The sequence below is a fragment of the Neofelis nebulosa genome, chromosome X (assembly GCF_028018385.1).
Source record: "Neofelis nebulosa isolate mNeoNeb1 chromosome X, mNeoNeb1.pri, whole genome shotgun sequence".
NCBI lineage: Eukaryota > Metazoa > Chordata > Mammalia > Carnivora > Felidae > Neofelis > Neofelis nebulosa.
In genome coordinates, this window is record NC_080800.1 from 11,242,006 (window position 1) to 11,259,373 (window position 17,368).

The 17,368-nt window shown below is 38.3% G+C and overlaps 1 protein-coding gene across 3 annotated transcripts in view; it reads left to right on the forward strand.

The window, feature by feature from the left end:
- The first annotated feature begins 804 nt into the window (after positions 1–804).
- The window catches only part of GLRA2 (glycine receptor alpha 2), a 172,502-nt gene continuing 155,938 nt past the window's right edge, over positions 805–17,368 (forward strand). The window contains exons 1-2 of one of the 3 annotated variants that reach the window (XM_058713135.1): positions 805–1,496; positions 3,672–3,805. In XM_058713135.1, coding sequence (XP_058569118.1) covers positions 1,429–1,496; positions 3,672–3,805 — 202 coding nt within the window. In that variant the 5' untranslated portion in view covers positions 805–1,428. Of the gene's footprint in view, positions 1,497–3,671; positions 3,806–17,368 lie in introns of those variants that run through there. The other 2 variants (XM_058713134.1, XM_058713136.1) reach the window with 2 other exon arrangements.

Consider the following 17,368-nt stretch of genomic DNA (forward strand, 5'->3'; position numbering starts at 1 on the left):
TTCTCTTTAGCCAGTTTAGGAGAACACCTACACTTTCTTGCATGGCCCTTCCTGGTGATTAACATCTGGAATGGACATATGAAAACTCAACCCTCAGTCTCTCCCTTCCTCCGTTTCTTACCTGAAGCCTTACTCTAACCTTTAATCAGGACAGAAAAAAGATTGCTACTGCCCCCTGCTGGCCTATTGTATTTTTCCTCCTCTTCAAATCGTCTTGAACAGGATGCCCAAGGATTTTGAGCCACGGAAGAAAGCTCAGCGGAAGGGGCTTTCCCTAGTAGAGATGTAGAGATCCTTTGGGAACAGGCGGCTAAAATCAAACGAAAACACTCAGGGGGCGAGGAAGGCATAAAAGGCTTCTAAATTAAATTATCGATCCTCACGAACCTTTTTCTGCACATAGACTTCTCAATGCCAAGGAAATGTCCCCTCCTCTTCAGCACAGGACTCCTCTTTTGCCTCCAGGTTCCACTGACAAGGAATGAACTACCACTCCCCTATTATAATTTAAGTACTCCAGATTCTGTTTTCTGTCTCCCCCAATTTCCTTTTCCCACAGCTAGACCGTATTCCCTTTTCTTTTCTGCTTCAAACTCCCGTCCTACCCACCCACCTACAGACTCGCATTTCCCGGGGGTCAGACCCTAACCTCCTTGACCCTCCCCGTCTACCCTGACCTCTGTTCGCCCGATTGTTGTCGCACCCCCCCTCCCCCCCCTTTAGCACCCTTTCGCTGAACAGCGACTCACTCTTTGCCTTTGAACATCTGGCTTGTCCCCTCTTGAATGCCTCTCCCCGACCCCCGCCCCAAGCGACTGAAAAACGAAACATGCGCACTTCAGAGCTAGGAGCTGTCCGAGTGCTGAAATTTATAGGCTGGGTAAGATCACGTCTCCGTCTCTTTCTGTAGCTCTCATTCCAGCACAGGATCTCAGCAATTTTGCCCTCTTCCCCCCTGCCCATTCCAGCGCGCAGAGTCCTTTCTTCTCTCTCATTTACAACTTCTTTTAAAAAGAGAACATTTTCTAGAGAAAAGAGATTTGCTAAACAGAAAGGACATAAAACAAAAGCCACAGCAACCCGACTTCCAGCATGGCATTGTCACCAGCCCCCTTTGCATGGTGATGCGATTAAGGTAGCGGCATTTTTATTATTTGGAAAAGCAGCTGAGGAATCCATCAGTTCTAAGGCTTTGTCTTTCCTTGGTTAACTGATGGTCCTGAGCCCCGATTTGACCTGACCATGATGCCTAGGACTGGCACTTTTTGTTTTTCCTCAGCAAACTGTACAAGCCCAAATCTCTTTTTGATTTCCAAGGAAACTAGATTCCTGCCAGATTTCGAATCTGGACAATAAATAGATACTTTGTCCTAGCTTCTTTCTGGAATCTTTTCGGGAATATTTTCCACAAGCATCACAGAAACAGGAATGAACCGGCAGCTAGTGAACATTTTGACAGCCTTGTTTGCATTTTTCTTAGAGACAAACCACTTCAGGTAGGTGAAACGACTTTGCATGCTGATATTTTCCCCATGAAAACTGTTTTAAAGAGAATGTGTCATACAATTTTTATCTATTTTTCTATGCCCTGGACCATATTATTTTAATTTTATAGAGGAGAATTAGATTTCTTTTGTTCTTTTAAAAGGCGTAATTATGGGGGGAGGGTAGTAAATTTTCACAAAGGCAAGTTTTCTGATGCATAACCCCACTCTATGCATTTCAACACGTTTTCACAGCCAATGTGATATTAAGGCAGTCTAGTGAGTTGCATGCTCTTTACATTTCTATATAATAATGATTTTTTTTTTTTTGCTGTCAAATTCTTCTTAAAGTCATTTAAAATGATTATTGGATGCAATGCTTTTCATGTGGTGGAAGTGATTGGATTAATTTGCCAGGAGCATGCTCATTTTATATAAAATATAAAAGAACCCTAATTCTTAGTCAACTTGAAACTTGTATTTCAGCAACTAGATGCATACTACGAGCACTACAATTCAGGAAATTTCTTGAAACATCAAAAATATTTAAAATCTCATTTTACCACTATATTCCACTGTTTGGTATATTTGGAAGTTGAATGCCTACCAAAATTGAATTAGTATCACATCTTTGTATTTATCTATACATGAGAAATGGACTATGCATAATTAAAACAAGTGGGAAATTATTATTTGCATGCTTGCATTTTCTACCTAATTTATAAATTACCAAATCAATTGATACTTCAAAATATCAGATAATTATCAGTAAGTGAAAGAGCCATCCTAATGGCAGAGGTGCTAAGACAGCGTAGAGATTAGAGATGTTCATACAACAAAGTGTAGGAGTCTTCATTTATTTTCACCGAATTTTATGGTATTTTTTCACAGAACCAAGAGAAATGGAACATATAGTGATAATTCTATGAGTACTGGGAAAACCCACTATGTTCCTTTCAGGTTCACACCTACTATGATTAAGAAAAATTGTATGCTGGGTTTCATTAGAATCATCATCACCATCATCATCATCATCATCACCTTCATTACCACCACTATCACCATCGTAATCAAATAATATTTGATTAATCAGATGAATCTGCATATGGGAATGTGAGTATTTTTAGATGACTCTATCAATTTTAACTCCTGCTAAATGTTTAAATCCTCCTTGCATTTAATACTTTGTATTTAATACTACTTCTTTGAAAAAGTGGCAAAAATGTGTTTTCTCAGTGATAGAATTAGATTATTTGTTAAACTATTAATACAGAGCTTGTAGAATATTATGTTTAGGGAAGAAATAGACATTCAGTCAGCCACTATGTAATGTGAAAGAATTCATTTCACTACGAACCAAATAGGTTCTTTTTATAAGCCCTTTAAGGAAATTAAAAACATGAGAAATTTTCCAATCAACATTTAGTGTTTTTGATAATGCAGAAGACAAAATGATTTAGAAGTTCTTTTTCATGAATACTTTACTGGAGAGTCAACAATTTAAACACTAATATATAAATAACACCTGATAAAATAATAGAAGTACAGACACACTTATTGTTGACCTATTTTAGAATGAAGATAAATGTCCAAGTGAAGCTTTTCTTTTAGACAATGCATAGAAAATTATTAGTAGTTGATAGCTGGAATAGAATCCAGCAGGTGAGAAAATAAGCAACGGAATAATTAGTTCACTGTCTACTTTGTTCTACTCATATTATTATATACTTCTAATAAAAAGTAGAAGACTTATATTAAGGGCTGAAATGCTGGAAGAATTGTTTGAAAGTCATGGAATGATTTTAAGACAATCACATTTTAGAAATTACCATCTTCATTTCATTATCATCATCTTTATTTCTCTGATGACTCTAGAAAGAAATAGCTTTAATATATGTCCATGAAATCTACAACATAAGCTATGCATGTTATATCATCTTAAACATCTTTATAGCTACAGTTTGGACATCTGGGAGATAGGACTCAGGATTTATAACTCTCATCATTTAAAGTTAACTTTACAGAATGTACAAGTTCAGAAGCTGACCAAAGAGTCTATAATTCTCTTTTTCTTCTTACAAACATATCAAATACATTAACAAAACATGATGTCAAACATTCTGTGAGCATTAGTTCTCAGGCGATGGTAGTGGAATTGTTGCTAAAACAAATTAATGATGTGTTTAGGACGGCTTTCTGCAAAGACCATGACTCCAGGTCTGGAAAACAACCTTCACAGACCCTATCGCCTTCAGATTTCTTGGACAAATTAATGGGAAGGACATCAGGATATGATGCAAGAATCAGGCCCAATTTTAAAGGTAGGTTCCATTTAAATTTACGTTAAGCCTGTGGGAAATCTAGATGTTTAAATAATATGAAATAAGTATTAAGGACTTTTTATTATAAAATGGAAACAAGTATAGTAGTCATTTCTCTTTGGCATTCTTTTGACCTAGCCAACATTTAATACCTTAAATTTTACAGGTTGTTTGCCACCTTTGAAAACTTCCCTCATTTTTATTCCATTCCACAAAGAAAACTAATGTCAGAGATTATTGCTACATTCCCTATTTTAAGTGGGAGTGTGAGTGGAAATGAATACAAGAGCAAATGATGGATTTGACTTGTATGAATGTCTACCAGGATTCATACAAGATTCAAGGATTGTTCAGGATCTTTGGTTTTTATTTTGAATACCTACTCCCAAAGTGAAATTTAAATCTCAATACAAAACATGCCATTTTACACACTGTCAGGCCTCTCTCATTTTTCAACATTGTAACAAGAGGCTCTAATTGAATACATCAGAAATTTTTGGTTTCCTCTTGTTTAAACATTTTAACTGTTTATTTGAAATTGTTTATCTGAAATTAACAAAAATCATAGAATTGTAAAGTGCACATGTCAAAGATGGTGGATCCTTTCTTTGTTTAATTAGAAACAAACCAAAAAGTTTGATGTTTTTATTTGTTTAACATTATAAACATGTAATTAATCATCTGTAGAAATTACTTCTTATCTGTTTATTTTTATTCTAAATAAGAACGAGTTATAATAAATGAATTATTCCTGATGCTTTAACTTTCAAATATATATTTTAAGAGTCTCTTGTGTTTTGTCCCCCTCCCTGTTTTTATATTATTTTTGTTTCCCTTCCCTTTAAATGACAATTGAATTTTATCTTGTAACTCAACATAATGCATTGTGGAGTGTTTATATTTTATAAAAGAAGAATCTTATAATATTCATGCATTGTTTTCGTTTTGCTTATTAGCAGTTTAATTAGATTGCTTTCCTTGAGTTTTGATTAATTTTATTATTGGCAAATATGAGCATGAAAACTAAATTCTAAATCGTTTCTTCTTTAAATGCTACACCTCTGAATATACCCAGCTGAGTGCACATTTCATAAACAGATATGTCAGAATTTTGACAAAACAAATGTTTCTGATTTTTAGAGTATTTCCAAAAACAAAAACAGAACTAAGTTCAAAGCTTGATTCTGCTAAAAACAATTTTCATGCTCATCCCATTTCATGCTAATTTTGTGGTCATTGCTTTGCAAGTCAATATTTGAAATAAAATCCTCTGAGTAACAAGTTGAGAATGAGCTTTCAATGGGACTGCTCATTCATAAATTTATTCATTTAGTCATTCAATAACTTTTGAGTCTCAACTATATGGGAAATATTAACTACTGCATGCTTTGAAAAGTTGAGAGACGAAACAGGTTTGGGAGCTACTGTCAAAAATTTTAGAGGGGAGAGCAGATGTTACATGAATAGTTAAATACAAGAGTATATAATATTAGACAGAAATAGTCAAGGAGTTAATAGTTAAGTAACATTAGGAAGTACAGATAAAATGCTACAGGATTCCAACAAATGAAAACATGATTTCCTATTAAGCTACTCATGAAAAGGTTCATAGAGAAGGTCCAGAGATAGAAAATTGTTTCAAGTTTATGAGCATCATGCTTAATAGCAGCACTTATTCATTATTTTCTAAAAGTAACTTTCCAAAAGGGGAGAGAAGTGAAGAGAGTAATAAAACAAATGCCCATGTTGCCATTGCTACTTCAAATGACCATATAGAATGAACAATCACTTTCACACAGCTTTTTTTCTAGTCCTTCTGGGGATGTTACTCTTTGGAAATGATATTTCTCATGATTCTCAAGGATAAATAAATGGAGAGAATATCAAGTATAGCAAATCATGGCCATGTTTTTGAGATCTTTCCACTACTTAAAGACCTGAGCACAGGATGTTTTAAAGACTTATAAAAGGGAAATGGGGTAGATATCCTTTAAGACTCTTAACATTAATGGACTTCATGGAGTTTTGCCTCCCTCTCCCTTTAACTCTTCACCTCAAGGAACCCTGATCCTCTTTCATAAATTTTATTTACATGAACCATTTATATCAGATTAATTACCTAACAGCTCCCACAATTCTCTTTACTCTGAGAATCTTGGCTCTTCCTGGATGTAAAACATTTCCCATTATTTTAGACTAAAATAATTTTCACTCCTTGTGTTCCCATGAAACTTTATATGTCTAATATGGTTCTTTGCATATTTATGTTTTATCAACCCACCCCACAATGCATCTGAGAGGGCAAGAATGTACTATATACAACACACACACACACACACACACACACACACACCGCATAGGGAAAAGGAGTCATCCTTTTCTCCAGAATGAGAAAATAAGGACTGATAAAGAAAGGAAAATATAGATCAATTATGAAGATTAGTGATTACAATTAGATGCAGTAGAAGCTGAGGGTGGAAACTTTTGAGGGACCAACCAGGGGTCACAATGGCTAGTAAAGATGATCTTAGCTGAGCTGAGGAGAAAGACATAAAGAGATAATAGGGAACTTGTTAAATGAGGAGGCTAGGAAGAACATTATAGTACTTACTGTAACTTACTGTGGTTGATTAGCAATGTACGAATGAGAAATGTTCTATAGTAGGTAGAAATGAAGGGTAATTAGGAAATGTGACTGTATCTAGAATAGTGACAGGCACCCTGTAAATGCTAAAAAATAAATTGGCTATGATAACAATAAACATGGTGATGAACATGATGTTGAAAACAACAATAATAGTAATTAATAAGATGACAGAAGGGCAAGGTTTGACCATAAAAATAAAAACAAGAGCAAAATGGGTTTTTGAGGTAAAGGGAATGGCTTTTCTAGATGTCCTATTAAATATTAGCTCTTCTCTGTTTTCCTTGCTGCCATACATTGGCAAGGGAAAAGGAAATGCATATGCATAATTTTTCTTATTGGATGGAATTTTTCCTGCATGCTTTTAAGTCAATAAAATATTTCATGTCTATTCCATATCCTTGATGGGCTCTGAAAGATGTCCTAATGGGCATATATACAAGAAGGAAAATGGACGTAAGCTAGAAAAGGGGACCAGAAATGAATCAGACTTAGGCTCTATAATTGAGAGCCATTCTTAGAAACTATGGGGGGCAATAGCTTTTCTGATGTGTTGAAGCACAAGTGTATAAACAAAGTCATGAGTCAGTGTTGCCAATTGCATTCCATCTATAAGATCCATAGAGACCTGGGTCAGATCTTGTCAAAACATAAATTTTCAAAATCTTCAGTTCAGATGAAAACACAAGCTATATTCATTCACAATTACCTGGTTCTGAAACCATGGTAAATATTGATTCTATGTCAACAGAGGGGCCACTTTCCCCACTTGGGTGATTTGTCTCATTGTCAGTTGATTTATCATGGTGTTATTCCATCATCCTATCAGATATTCCTTTGTCAGTATTATTGTATCTTGAAAATGCCACTTTAAACATTAAGCTTTTAAGGAATCCAAATGAAATGCTCAAGCCTGGGCAAAATGCATTAGTTCCGATTCTGTCTCTTTGAAACAAAGCTTTTATCTATTTTAATGAAATTTTCTTTGAAAATAAAATTAACTTAGAGTTATATCCTAAGTTGCATCCCAATGTAAATAAATAACATTTCACTATAGCATTCATTTTGGGAGAAGTTCTGGGATAGATAATGCCAGGAGATAATTATTCACTCCACTTCTTTGTGCATGCCATGCACACTAATTTTTTTCTAAGTCTGGGAGACCTAAATTTGAAAGTGTGATGTGTGACATTAAAACCTACATTTACATGCAATATGGTTTCCTTCATTTTCTAAGGAGTTATCAGCTCAAGAGGTGTTTTGGATACAAGTAGAAATAGATCCACTTCCAAAAAATTAAAGGTTCAGGTTTCTCCCCTTGGAAATTCTATTGTATGTAGCCAAGTGGAGCTCAAGCTCAAATGTGCTTACCAATCCCTGTAGGGGGTAGCTTGAGCACAAATGTCCAGCAGGGACATTTGGAAAGGGTGATTCTCTCAGTTAGTGAGAATGCAGTCCCAGTGTGATCGTTTCTTTGATCACCCTGGTAGATGTGGGGTATCAGATGTTACTGTGGATTCTGAGAAAAAGATTAGAATTCTTGCAAGTATCAGAAGTATGTGACTCGAGTGCAGGAAGTTGCAGAAGCCTTCAGGCACCTGAAAGGGTACAGCCATTTTAGAACAAGACAATGGGAGATAAAAGGGAAAAGGGATTATTGAAATGAAAGGCTGCAGATAACAATGGGAAATTTACGTATGACAGTTTTGTTCAGAAATGATGCTGATGAAGATTCTGTAAAAAAAATTAATGTTTATTTTTGAGAGAGACAGAGTGCTAGCAGGGTAGGGGCAGAGAGAGAGGGAGACACAGAATGCGAAGTAGGCTCCAGGCTCCACATTGTCATTACAGAGCCCGATGCGGGGCTTGAACTCAACGAGCTGTGAGATCATGACCTGAGCTGAAGTCGGTCACTCAACCGACTGAGCCACCCCGGTGCCCCAAGATTTTTGAACATCTGAAATCCATTGACTGTGTCACAATTTAGCTTTTCTGGACTGTATAGAGACCAACCAACACTTTTGTATATACTACACTGCTACAATGGGCCTACAAGGGGCTTGCCAGGATTTGAGGTGACATCAGGAAGGAGGCATGTAGAATACTCTAATAGATTCTGGAAAAGTATATGTTTTCCTTTCCATGGTGACAGAGTAGTATGGTGGAGAGAGTCCTAGACTTGGATCCAGAAAATTCACATTCATGTCCTTTTTGAGAAAAGGTGTCTTCACTTCTCCATGCCTCAGGTTTTCTTCTGCCTTTGCCCATCTCATTTGAGTCCTTCTGAGCATCATATGAGATCATGCATCTGAATGATTTGTCTTTAACTATTATGTTTATTGAAAACAATTTGAATTATTATTACTAGTCCCTCATTTCTCTTTTGTAACTGACACTGATGCTGTATCACCAAAGCTAACCCTTTATGGCTGTTGGGGCCTTATTGTTACTTGATTTTTGTTAATGGACACACACAAAAAAGTCAGAGAAGTTCTAGTACCTTAGAGTGCTACTGCACTAATCAGAGCATAGATGTCATGAGTCTCAGTTGGCTCTCCTTTTATTATATTGGTGGGAAGATTTCCAACTTGGAAGGGCTAGTTCACATTCCTAAATATGAAACAAAGAGGGAGCCATTTGTGGGAAGGAATTATCTTTATACATTCAAATCCCATCCCTGATTATTTTCTTGGACTCATTTTTTTACAAGAACCAAGTAAAAGAAAGAACCAACTTTACTTGGCCCTAGAAAGAAGGACCCTGGGTTTAACTGGAGATATATGACTGTCATTTCTAAAATTTTTTTTCAACGTTTTTTATTTATTTTTGGGACAGAGAGAGAGAGAGCATGAACGGGGGAGGGGCAGAGAGAGAGGGAGACACAGAATTGGAAACAGGCTCCAGGCTCCGAGCCATCAGCCCAGAGCCCGACGCGGGGCTCGAACCCACAGACCGCGAGATCGTGACCTGGCTGAAGTCGGACGCTTAACCGACTGCGCCACCCAGGCGCCCCGATGACTGTCATTTCTTATGTATTTTCTTGTCCACTTACTGTAGTTGCAAGGGTCACTGCACAAGCATGCAGAATTGATTTCTTATTTTAGAATGAGTATTTTAAAGAGAACATTTGGTCTCTACAACATGGCAGGTTAAGAGCACTGGAAATGGAAGCCCATAATTTAGTTGTTGAGAATGTACTGTATTGCTCCTTGGTTGATTCTCGGTAACTTCATATCCTTAATTTTCATTATTGAAAGAGCCTAAGCATGTTATCCTGAATTATATAGTGCTTGCTGTCCATCTTGAAGGACAATTCAGTCTGTTTTGCTGTTAACCCGAGACTTCATTTTTTAAAAAAAGATAACAGCATAGATATCAGGGTATCTTGGTCCTTAATAATTAGACATTAAAGTGTGTCCAGTTAGGGGCACCTGGGTGGCTCAGTCGGTTGAGCGTCCGACTTCAGTTCAGGTCATGATGTCACAGTCTGTGAGTTCAAGCCCCGCGTCGGGCTCTGTGCTGACAGCTCAGAGCCTGGAGCCTGCTTCGGATTCTGTGTCCCTCCCTCTCTCTGCCCCTCCCCGGCTCATGCTCTGTCTCTCTCTGTCTCAAAAATAAATAAAAACATTAAAAAAAAATAAAGTGTGTCCAGTTAGGGCTATCAGGTTTAGAGTGAGGAAAAAATAATCATTCGTTTGTTCCTGGTGGTGCTGAATATGTTTCGTGGTGTGGGATCAGACATGTTTAGAATAGGGTCTTAAAAATGGAAATATAGTTGATCAATCCTCATAACACCAAGGTCTTCGGAAATGTTTTGGGTACTCTTTGTGGTTAACACCTAAGAGGCTGTCCTGACTGGGGTATGCAGCATTTGCTCATTGACTTATTTCTTGAGAGGGCTACTTTGGACACTTGTGACTGACTGCAGACATTGTTTGTCACATGAAATGCACTGAAGGAAGGACCTGCACAAAGGAATAGGTCTCTAAGTGGTATTCTTAAGTGAGAAAGACATTTAAAAATGAAGCCACTGGGGGTCGCCTGGGTGGCTCATTCGTTTGAGCGTCTGACTTCGGCTCAGGTCATGATCTCGCGGTCTGTGGGTTTGAGCCCCGTGTCGGGCTCTGTGCTGACAGCTCAGAGCCTGGAGCCGGCTTCCGATCCTGTGTCTCCCTCTCTCTCTGCCCCTCCTCCACTCTTACTTTGTTTCACTCTGTCTCTCAAAAATAAATAAATGTAAAAAAAATTTAAAAAAAATGAAGCCACTGGGTTACCCTCTTGGAGTTTGGTCTAGCTGGCCAAACAAGTGTGGTCATGGGGCAAGTACATGTAATGGTTTTACATCTTTATACTGGAGTCTAAACACACAGTTCATTTCTTTGTTCCTATAATACATAGTGAGTAATTACTCTGAGCCAGGTGCCACATTACTTGCTAAGTATAAGATGGTAAACCTAAATCCAATTTTTAAGTGTCAGTCCTCACTTTACTAAAAACTGGAATATAATTTGTAAACTCAATGCTGCAGGACCTTTGTAGGAAAGAAATGGCACACTCCAATGGGGCTTGAGAAGGTTTGGAAAACCAGTCCTGAAAGGAGACTGTAGTACTCTGGGACTATCAACGACAGACCTGAAGAGGCAAGGGAGGGAGTGGTTACCAGAACCTAGACAACGTGGCTATATAGACAGGCCACTTAATGAGATCTGTAGAGCAATGTAGTCACTCTATGCTGTCCTAGCAGGGAGAAAGCTACAGAATAAATATTCTGATCTTACTTTCCTCCTGTATTCTATTTTCTTGTTGGAGCCTCTCATTGGCCAAATCCAACTAGAAGTTAGAGGGCAAGGAAGCTCAAAGATGCATACCTTAAAGGTCAGCTTCCCAAGGTACAGAGAAGAACAGAAAAGAGAAGACAGTGTCTCTGGAAAGAAATGGAAGATAATCAGCACAAAGCCAATGTGCAAGCAAAGTCATCCCTCAACCTTCCAGTGGTGGAGCAGATATCTCCAAAAACCGATAATCAGTTCAGAAAGTCTGCCCTGATCAGTCTTGGGAAAGAAGGGAATTGAGAAAGGGATGTCATTTGGATATATTATCCCAAGAGTAAATACCTCTAGAAGCGCAGAAGAGAGAGGAAGATAATGTAAACTGATAGTTCTGTCTCCTAAACTGACAACTGAAAGAGGCACATTGTGCGTGTGTGTGTGTGCACGGCACGCGCGTGCACGGGGGCGGGGGTGCCGAGAGGGAGGCGGAGAGAGAAAGCTTTCTGTGGAGTATATGAATATAATCAATATGGCTTCCCGTCTATCTAATATGTTTATATGTTTGCCAATACTATATTGTTGTGCTTTGCCCCATGGTCATCCCTTCCAGGCTCCTCATACCGGGATGTGTTGTGGGCTTAGATTTGAGCATAAGACTTAATGCCGAGTCTCTTTGGGCTAGCATTTCTGAGACACTTTCTTTCCAGCCATGCTCTTGTGTCCTGCATAGAGCCGAAGAGTGGTAGATGAAGAAAAGATTGGGTGGAGGCTAGAAGAGTGTGAAGACCAGGAGTAGAGTAGTGTGTGTTTCAAGGAAATGGTGAGGACTGTTTCCCACTCCTTGGCTGGTTTGATTACCGCACCTGAAACACAGTTATCACGGCAATTTTGCTACTTTAGGAAAAACCTCAGAACCACTTTACCACATAATTTTTCTTTCATTTTTAAAACCCAAGTGTATAGAGAAGATAATATAATCTATCTTTTTCTGATTTATTTACATTTAAATACTGCAAGATGTTGATTTCTAAGAACCACTTCATGTCTAACAAGGCAGTTGAGATTTCTTTTATCAGGCTTTCTCCTACAAAAAGCATTCTATGCCCCAAAAATATATTCAGAAAACAAGGAGTCTGTTTATTCAGCTTTGAACCTCAAACTCTCTGAAAATTGAATGATACACACATTTGGCAAACGGCACTATAGCAACTCAAGCTAAATGATGTGATTCAGAATAATTTATAAATATAATGTGCAATGCTCACAGTGGAATTCTTACAGTCTACTTTTTCCTTTGAGTTAACTCTGGTTTTAGTACTTGAACGTTGCATAAAGTATGTGAAGCCAAAGGATTGAGGATTTAGTACTAAACCAAATGAGCAACCAACCAGATGTGTTTCTCTAACCACGAGTTTCAGAACACCTGCCTCAGGGTCACCTGAGAGTCCTGTTAAAAGGGCACATACCTGGCCCCACGCTTCTTCAGGCTTACCTCTTCAGAACTGCTGAGTGATGGGATCTTAAAATATTCACTTGAACAAATTCATAACACCTTGCAGCTTATAGGGCTAGAATGAGAAAATTTTGCCCCTGTATCTGAAGGATAATACCTTCCTTGTATTGTCCTCAAGACACCACGTGCCAGGAATTGCCTTACCAAATAAAGGGGGGGGGGTGGAATCCCACAAGAGAAAAAAAAAATCTAAACAGAGACTCATGAGACCTGATTTTTTCACCTAACCTTTCTGGGATTCATTTTTGTCATCTCCAAAAATAAAGGATTTGGACCAAGATGTCTATGTCACTTCCAACTTTGATAGTCCCTTGCCTTTATATTCTAAATTAAAACTCTAGGGTATGTCACTTTATAAATTATTAATTCACCCACAGAAGAGCTTGGATACATCCACTTTTCCTAGAGAACAGGTCTTTCTGCTGAGAAGTAGTAATTATGTCCAGATATTTTTTGCAGTTGCCCCTGTCTCATTTTAACTCCCAATATTTCAAGGATGGCCATTATCCTATGGGAAGACTCTGGAAACTTATGAGGGGATTACTGAAGAAATCAGGCATTTATGATTTTGTCTTGCTTTTGGTCTGGAGGTGGCAAATTCATGCACAGAGGCTGCTTCTGGGAAAAGTACCACCATGTTTCTTTAGTTCAGCATCTGGCCAAAGATGTTTCTCAAAACACTAGTCCCATGAAATATTCTCAGATAAGAGGTTTAAAATGTAAAATAAGAATGGGATAGTCTACAAAACATCCTCTGAGAGAGCCCCAATAGTCATTAGCATATTAAAAAGTTTCAAGAAAACCTGAAGTAAAAATACACAAATAAATGTTTTTAAAACTTTTTTTTTCACAGGGGCTTATCCTATGCTTATTTGATCATGAATTTCTTAAATGAGTAACATTCTGAGGGACTGGTGTTTCATAGAATACACTTTGGAAAATGTGGTCTTGGTAAAATCCATAGTTTAAAAAATTTTTTTATATTTATTTATTTTTGAGAAAGAGAATGAACACAGGAGGGGGAGGGGCAGAGAGAAGGGGACAGAGAATCTGAAGTGGGTTCCATGCTGGTAGCACAGAGCCCGAGTTGGAGCTCGAACTCATGAACTATAAGATCATGACTGAACCAAAGTTGGATGCTTAACCAACTGAGCCACCCAGGTGCCCCTAAATTCCATAAATCTAAATGAAATCTTTTGCCATGAAAATAGATGATGATGATGATGATGGAAAACCTATGATGCTCTGATAGATAATATCCATAAGAGTGAGAAGGCTCCTGCATTCAGTAAACTTGGCTTTCATTTTGATACATGGTCAACATGAGCATCCTGATGCCACAAGAGAATTACTCTACAAGTTAAAATATTATTGCAGGCTATTTATCTCCTGTTTCATTTACATGAATAAATGAGCAAACAGTGGTGTTTTGAAAAAACAAACATTGAAGACAAAAGAAAAGACATTAGTCAATATGGCAAAATACTTCAATCAGATGATCATTTAGCATATACACTGTTTGCTTACTCTGTCTTCAAATTTTGTTTTATATAGCCTGATGCCTGACTCAAATTCCTTGTTATCATTTGCTTCTGATGTCACTGCTGATTCTCCATTTCTAGGAGGTGGACAGTGGCATTAGGGGACTAGGGACTAGGGGGACTAGGGACCATTAGGGGACAAGGAGATGGCTTTGCTGAATCCTTAGCTATAGAAGTCAGGGAATACAAACAAGAAGATAACATTTTCTCCAGAATTTTGAGATTTGCTTTCAAAACGAAGTACATAATATCTTCCCAAAATATAAAAATTTAAGAAGAGATCATGGCTCTTTGAAAGGAAGTGTCACATAGGCCCAATGCCATGTCTTGTGAGTAGGAAAACTGGCACCAAAATTTCCATGTTTTTCAGGAGGAGTTTTGATAGATAAAATGCCACTCTGCTTCCTCTCTCTAAAATTTGAGATCATAGCTTCTTATCAGCAAAGTTGCTATACTATTCAGTATTTATTTTCTCTGGAATATCCTGTTTCATTTTCTGGGGTTGGTGACCACTCTGTGACCAGTAGCATACTTGACCTAATGCTTACCAAATGAATCCTATATTATCAGGCTGATTTTCTCCAGCTCTCCAAAAATAGGAGGAATTACCCACAGTCTGGGATATGTGTTACATTTATTTTCCCCAAGCACCTACCTACATTTCCAATATTCATATTTGTTTATTGGGCACATATGCCTCATTTAACTTCATCCTTTATTCAAATCTTCTGAACAAATATTCCCACTTAAAACCCAGCAGGTGGCTTCCTGTTCCATAGATCTCCTGATGCCAACCAAGTTTCTAAAATGCTGGGCTTTCAGCAAAGTGTATGAATTTGTGACTTGGGGCAAATATCCTAACTCCCCTTAAAAAAAGGATTTCCTCAGCAAGAGAACACACTTAAGGAAAAAATTCCACATTTCTACTTGTCAAACAGACTCTGCAAATAGCATAATTACACGCAGATTTTTTTATTTCCTGCCTACTTTTGAAACTGGGTTTGCATAGGGCCCTTGGGTGAAGAGTCTTCCATAGCACCCACTCACCCCAACTGAATTCTTTGAAGAGGCGTCAATGTATAGTTAACAGCAATATAGCTTGGGTGAAGGAATGTTTGTGGAGCTCAGTGAAAATAGATTGACGCACAACGTTTCCATGACTGAATTATGAGTCCTTTGTCATGAGACCTTTCTCATTCCTCTATACATGAAAAGAACATAGATATTCTATAAGAATCTGGAACCAGGTGCTAACAATATGTGCCACAATAAACTGTGCATATGTAAAGTCTCAAGTGAGTAGCTATCCCTCAGTGTCGAACTATTCATATAAATGTCAGAATAAATTATCTGCTTCAGCGATAGAGCAAAACAGTTGAGGGTACTAACAAAAAGTGCCCATCGGTGACATCGCACAATATGCCATATAAATTTCAGAATGACACCTTTGAAAAAAATTTGTTTACTGCCGAGGGGTAATGTGGCAGGTGCAAAGAAGGCAAAGAAATATAGAATGGATAATAAATAGATTCTAAAGGCAAGCTAAGATCAGAAATAAACTCCTATACTTTTTTTAGAAAACTCATAGTGCAGCTGCTCTGGGGTGTCTGATTGGCGATATCTTTATCTGAATGCACAGGAAAAGCAAGCTGAGCTGTCACCCAAGAGAGTGCAGAGCTCAAAATACTAGTATCCTCGATGTTCTAGGCCTCTCATGACTCTAGAAATTCTCCTGGGACTTATCACTTCCTTATACACCTGCACATGGCTTACAAGGATCTTTGTGGTTAGATTTTTGACTACATCTATCTGAGGTTAGATTTCTGAGAGGCAGACCCTGTGTGCGAGTAATTTACTAAGGACAAGTGAGCAGGAGAGACATATGAAGGAGGGTGATATGAAAATCAGGAAGGAATGGAGGAGAAACCCGGTATAGGCGTGATCTCAGGCAAAGTTCAATAGAAGGTGGGTTCGACCTGATCGCCAGAGTTTCAGGGGAAACTCTTCAGTGTAAGCTGTACCCCAGTGTTTTCCTGAGTAGAGGCAAGAGAGCTGGGTTTTCATACTCCCCTCTGTCAATTATTGAGTAAAGACTGCCCTCAGGGTGTATGTAAGTGAGTGGAGAGAGTAAATTTCCCAGATGTTTCTATGTATCTCTTTTCATGTGGGCAAAAGGACCTCCAGTAGCCCCAGAACAGTCCTCTGTGAAAGGCCACATGTTCTGACTACTGGAAGCAAAAGCACACTGAGGTGAGAGGCCGAAAATGATAAATGGGATCCAAGGAACCTGGGGGAGAATCAATACTGTCCATTTCAATGTGACCATTCCACATCTCCAGCCATGCCCTCCCACTCTGTTCCAGCCTCAGTGCCCTAGTTCCTGTTCCTCAAACCTTTTATTTGTGGTGTTTTGCCACTTTAATTTCCCTTCACTGTGCCTGCCTTTCCGGCCGCCTAATACCTACTCATCCTACAGACCTCAGCGTCAATATCATGTCCTCCAGTCTCTTGTGATTGGCGGCTTCTCTGTCTCTTTCCCTCTAAACTAGTTCAAGGAGGCCAGAGATTGGGCTTATGTCATTCCCCACTGTACCTCCAACATCTGACAGTAGGTGGGTAGCCAATAAACATTTATCAAATGGATAGAAAAACTTACAATACCAATCTTACTCCTAGAAAAAAAAAGCTTTATTCTTAGAATCTATACTAAAACAAAGTTGGACATGAACAACTGAATTAAAATAAAAAATTACTATCTGGTAATATTTGTGATTCTTTAAAAATGCACAAGGGGCACCTGGGTGGCTCAGTGGGTTGAGCATCCGACTTCGGCTCAGGTCATGATCTCACTGAGTTTGAGCCCCGCATCGGTCTCTGTGCTGACAGCTCGGAGCCTGGAGCCTGCTTGGGATTCTGTGTCACCCTCTCTCTCTGCCCCTCCCCTGCTCACACTCTGTCTCTGTCTTTGTCTCTCTCCAAAATAAACATTAAAAAATGCATGAAGTTTCCCCACACGTGTTATCTCATTTGACTCCTTATGTATTCCTCAGAATCAAAAACAGCTGGAATTTTGTTTACCATTCTTATTATTTAGGG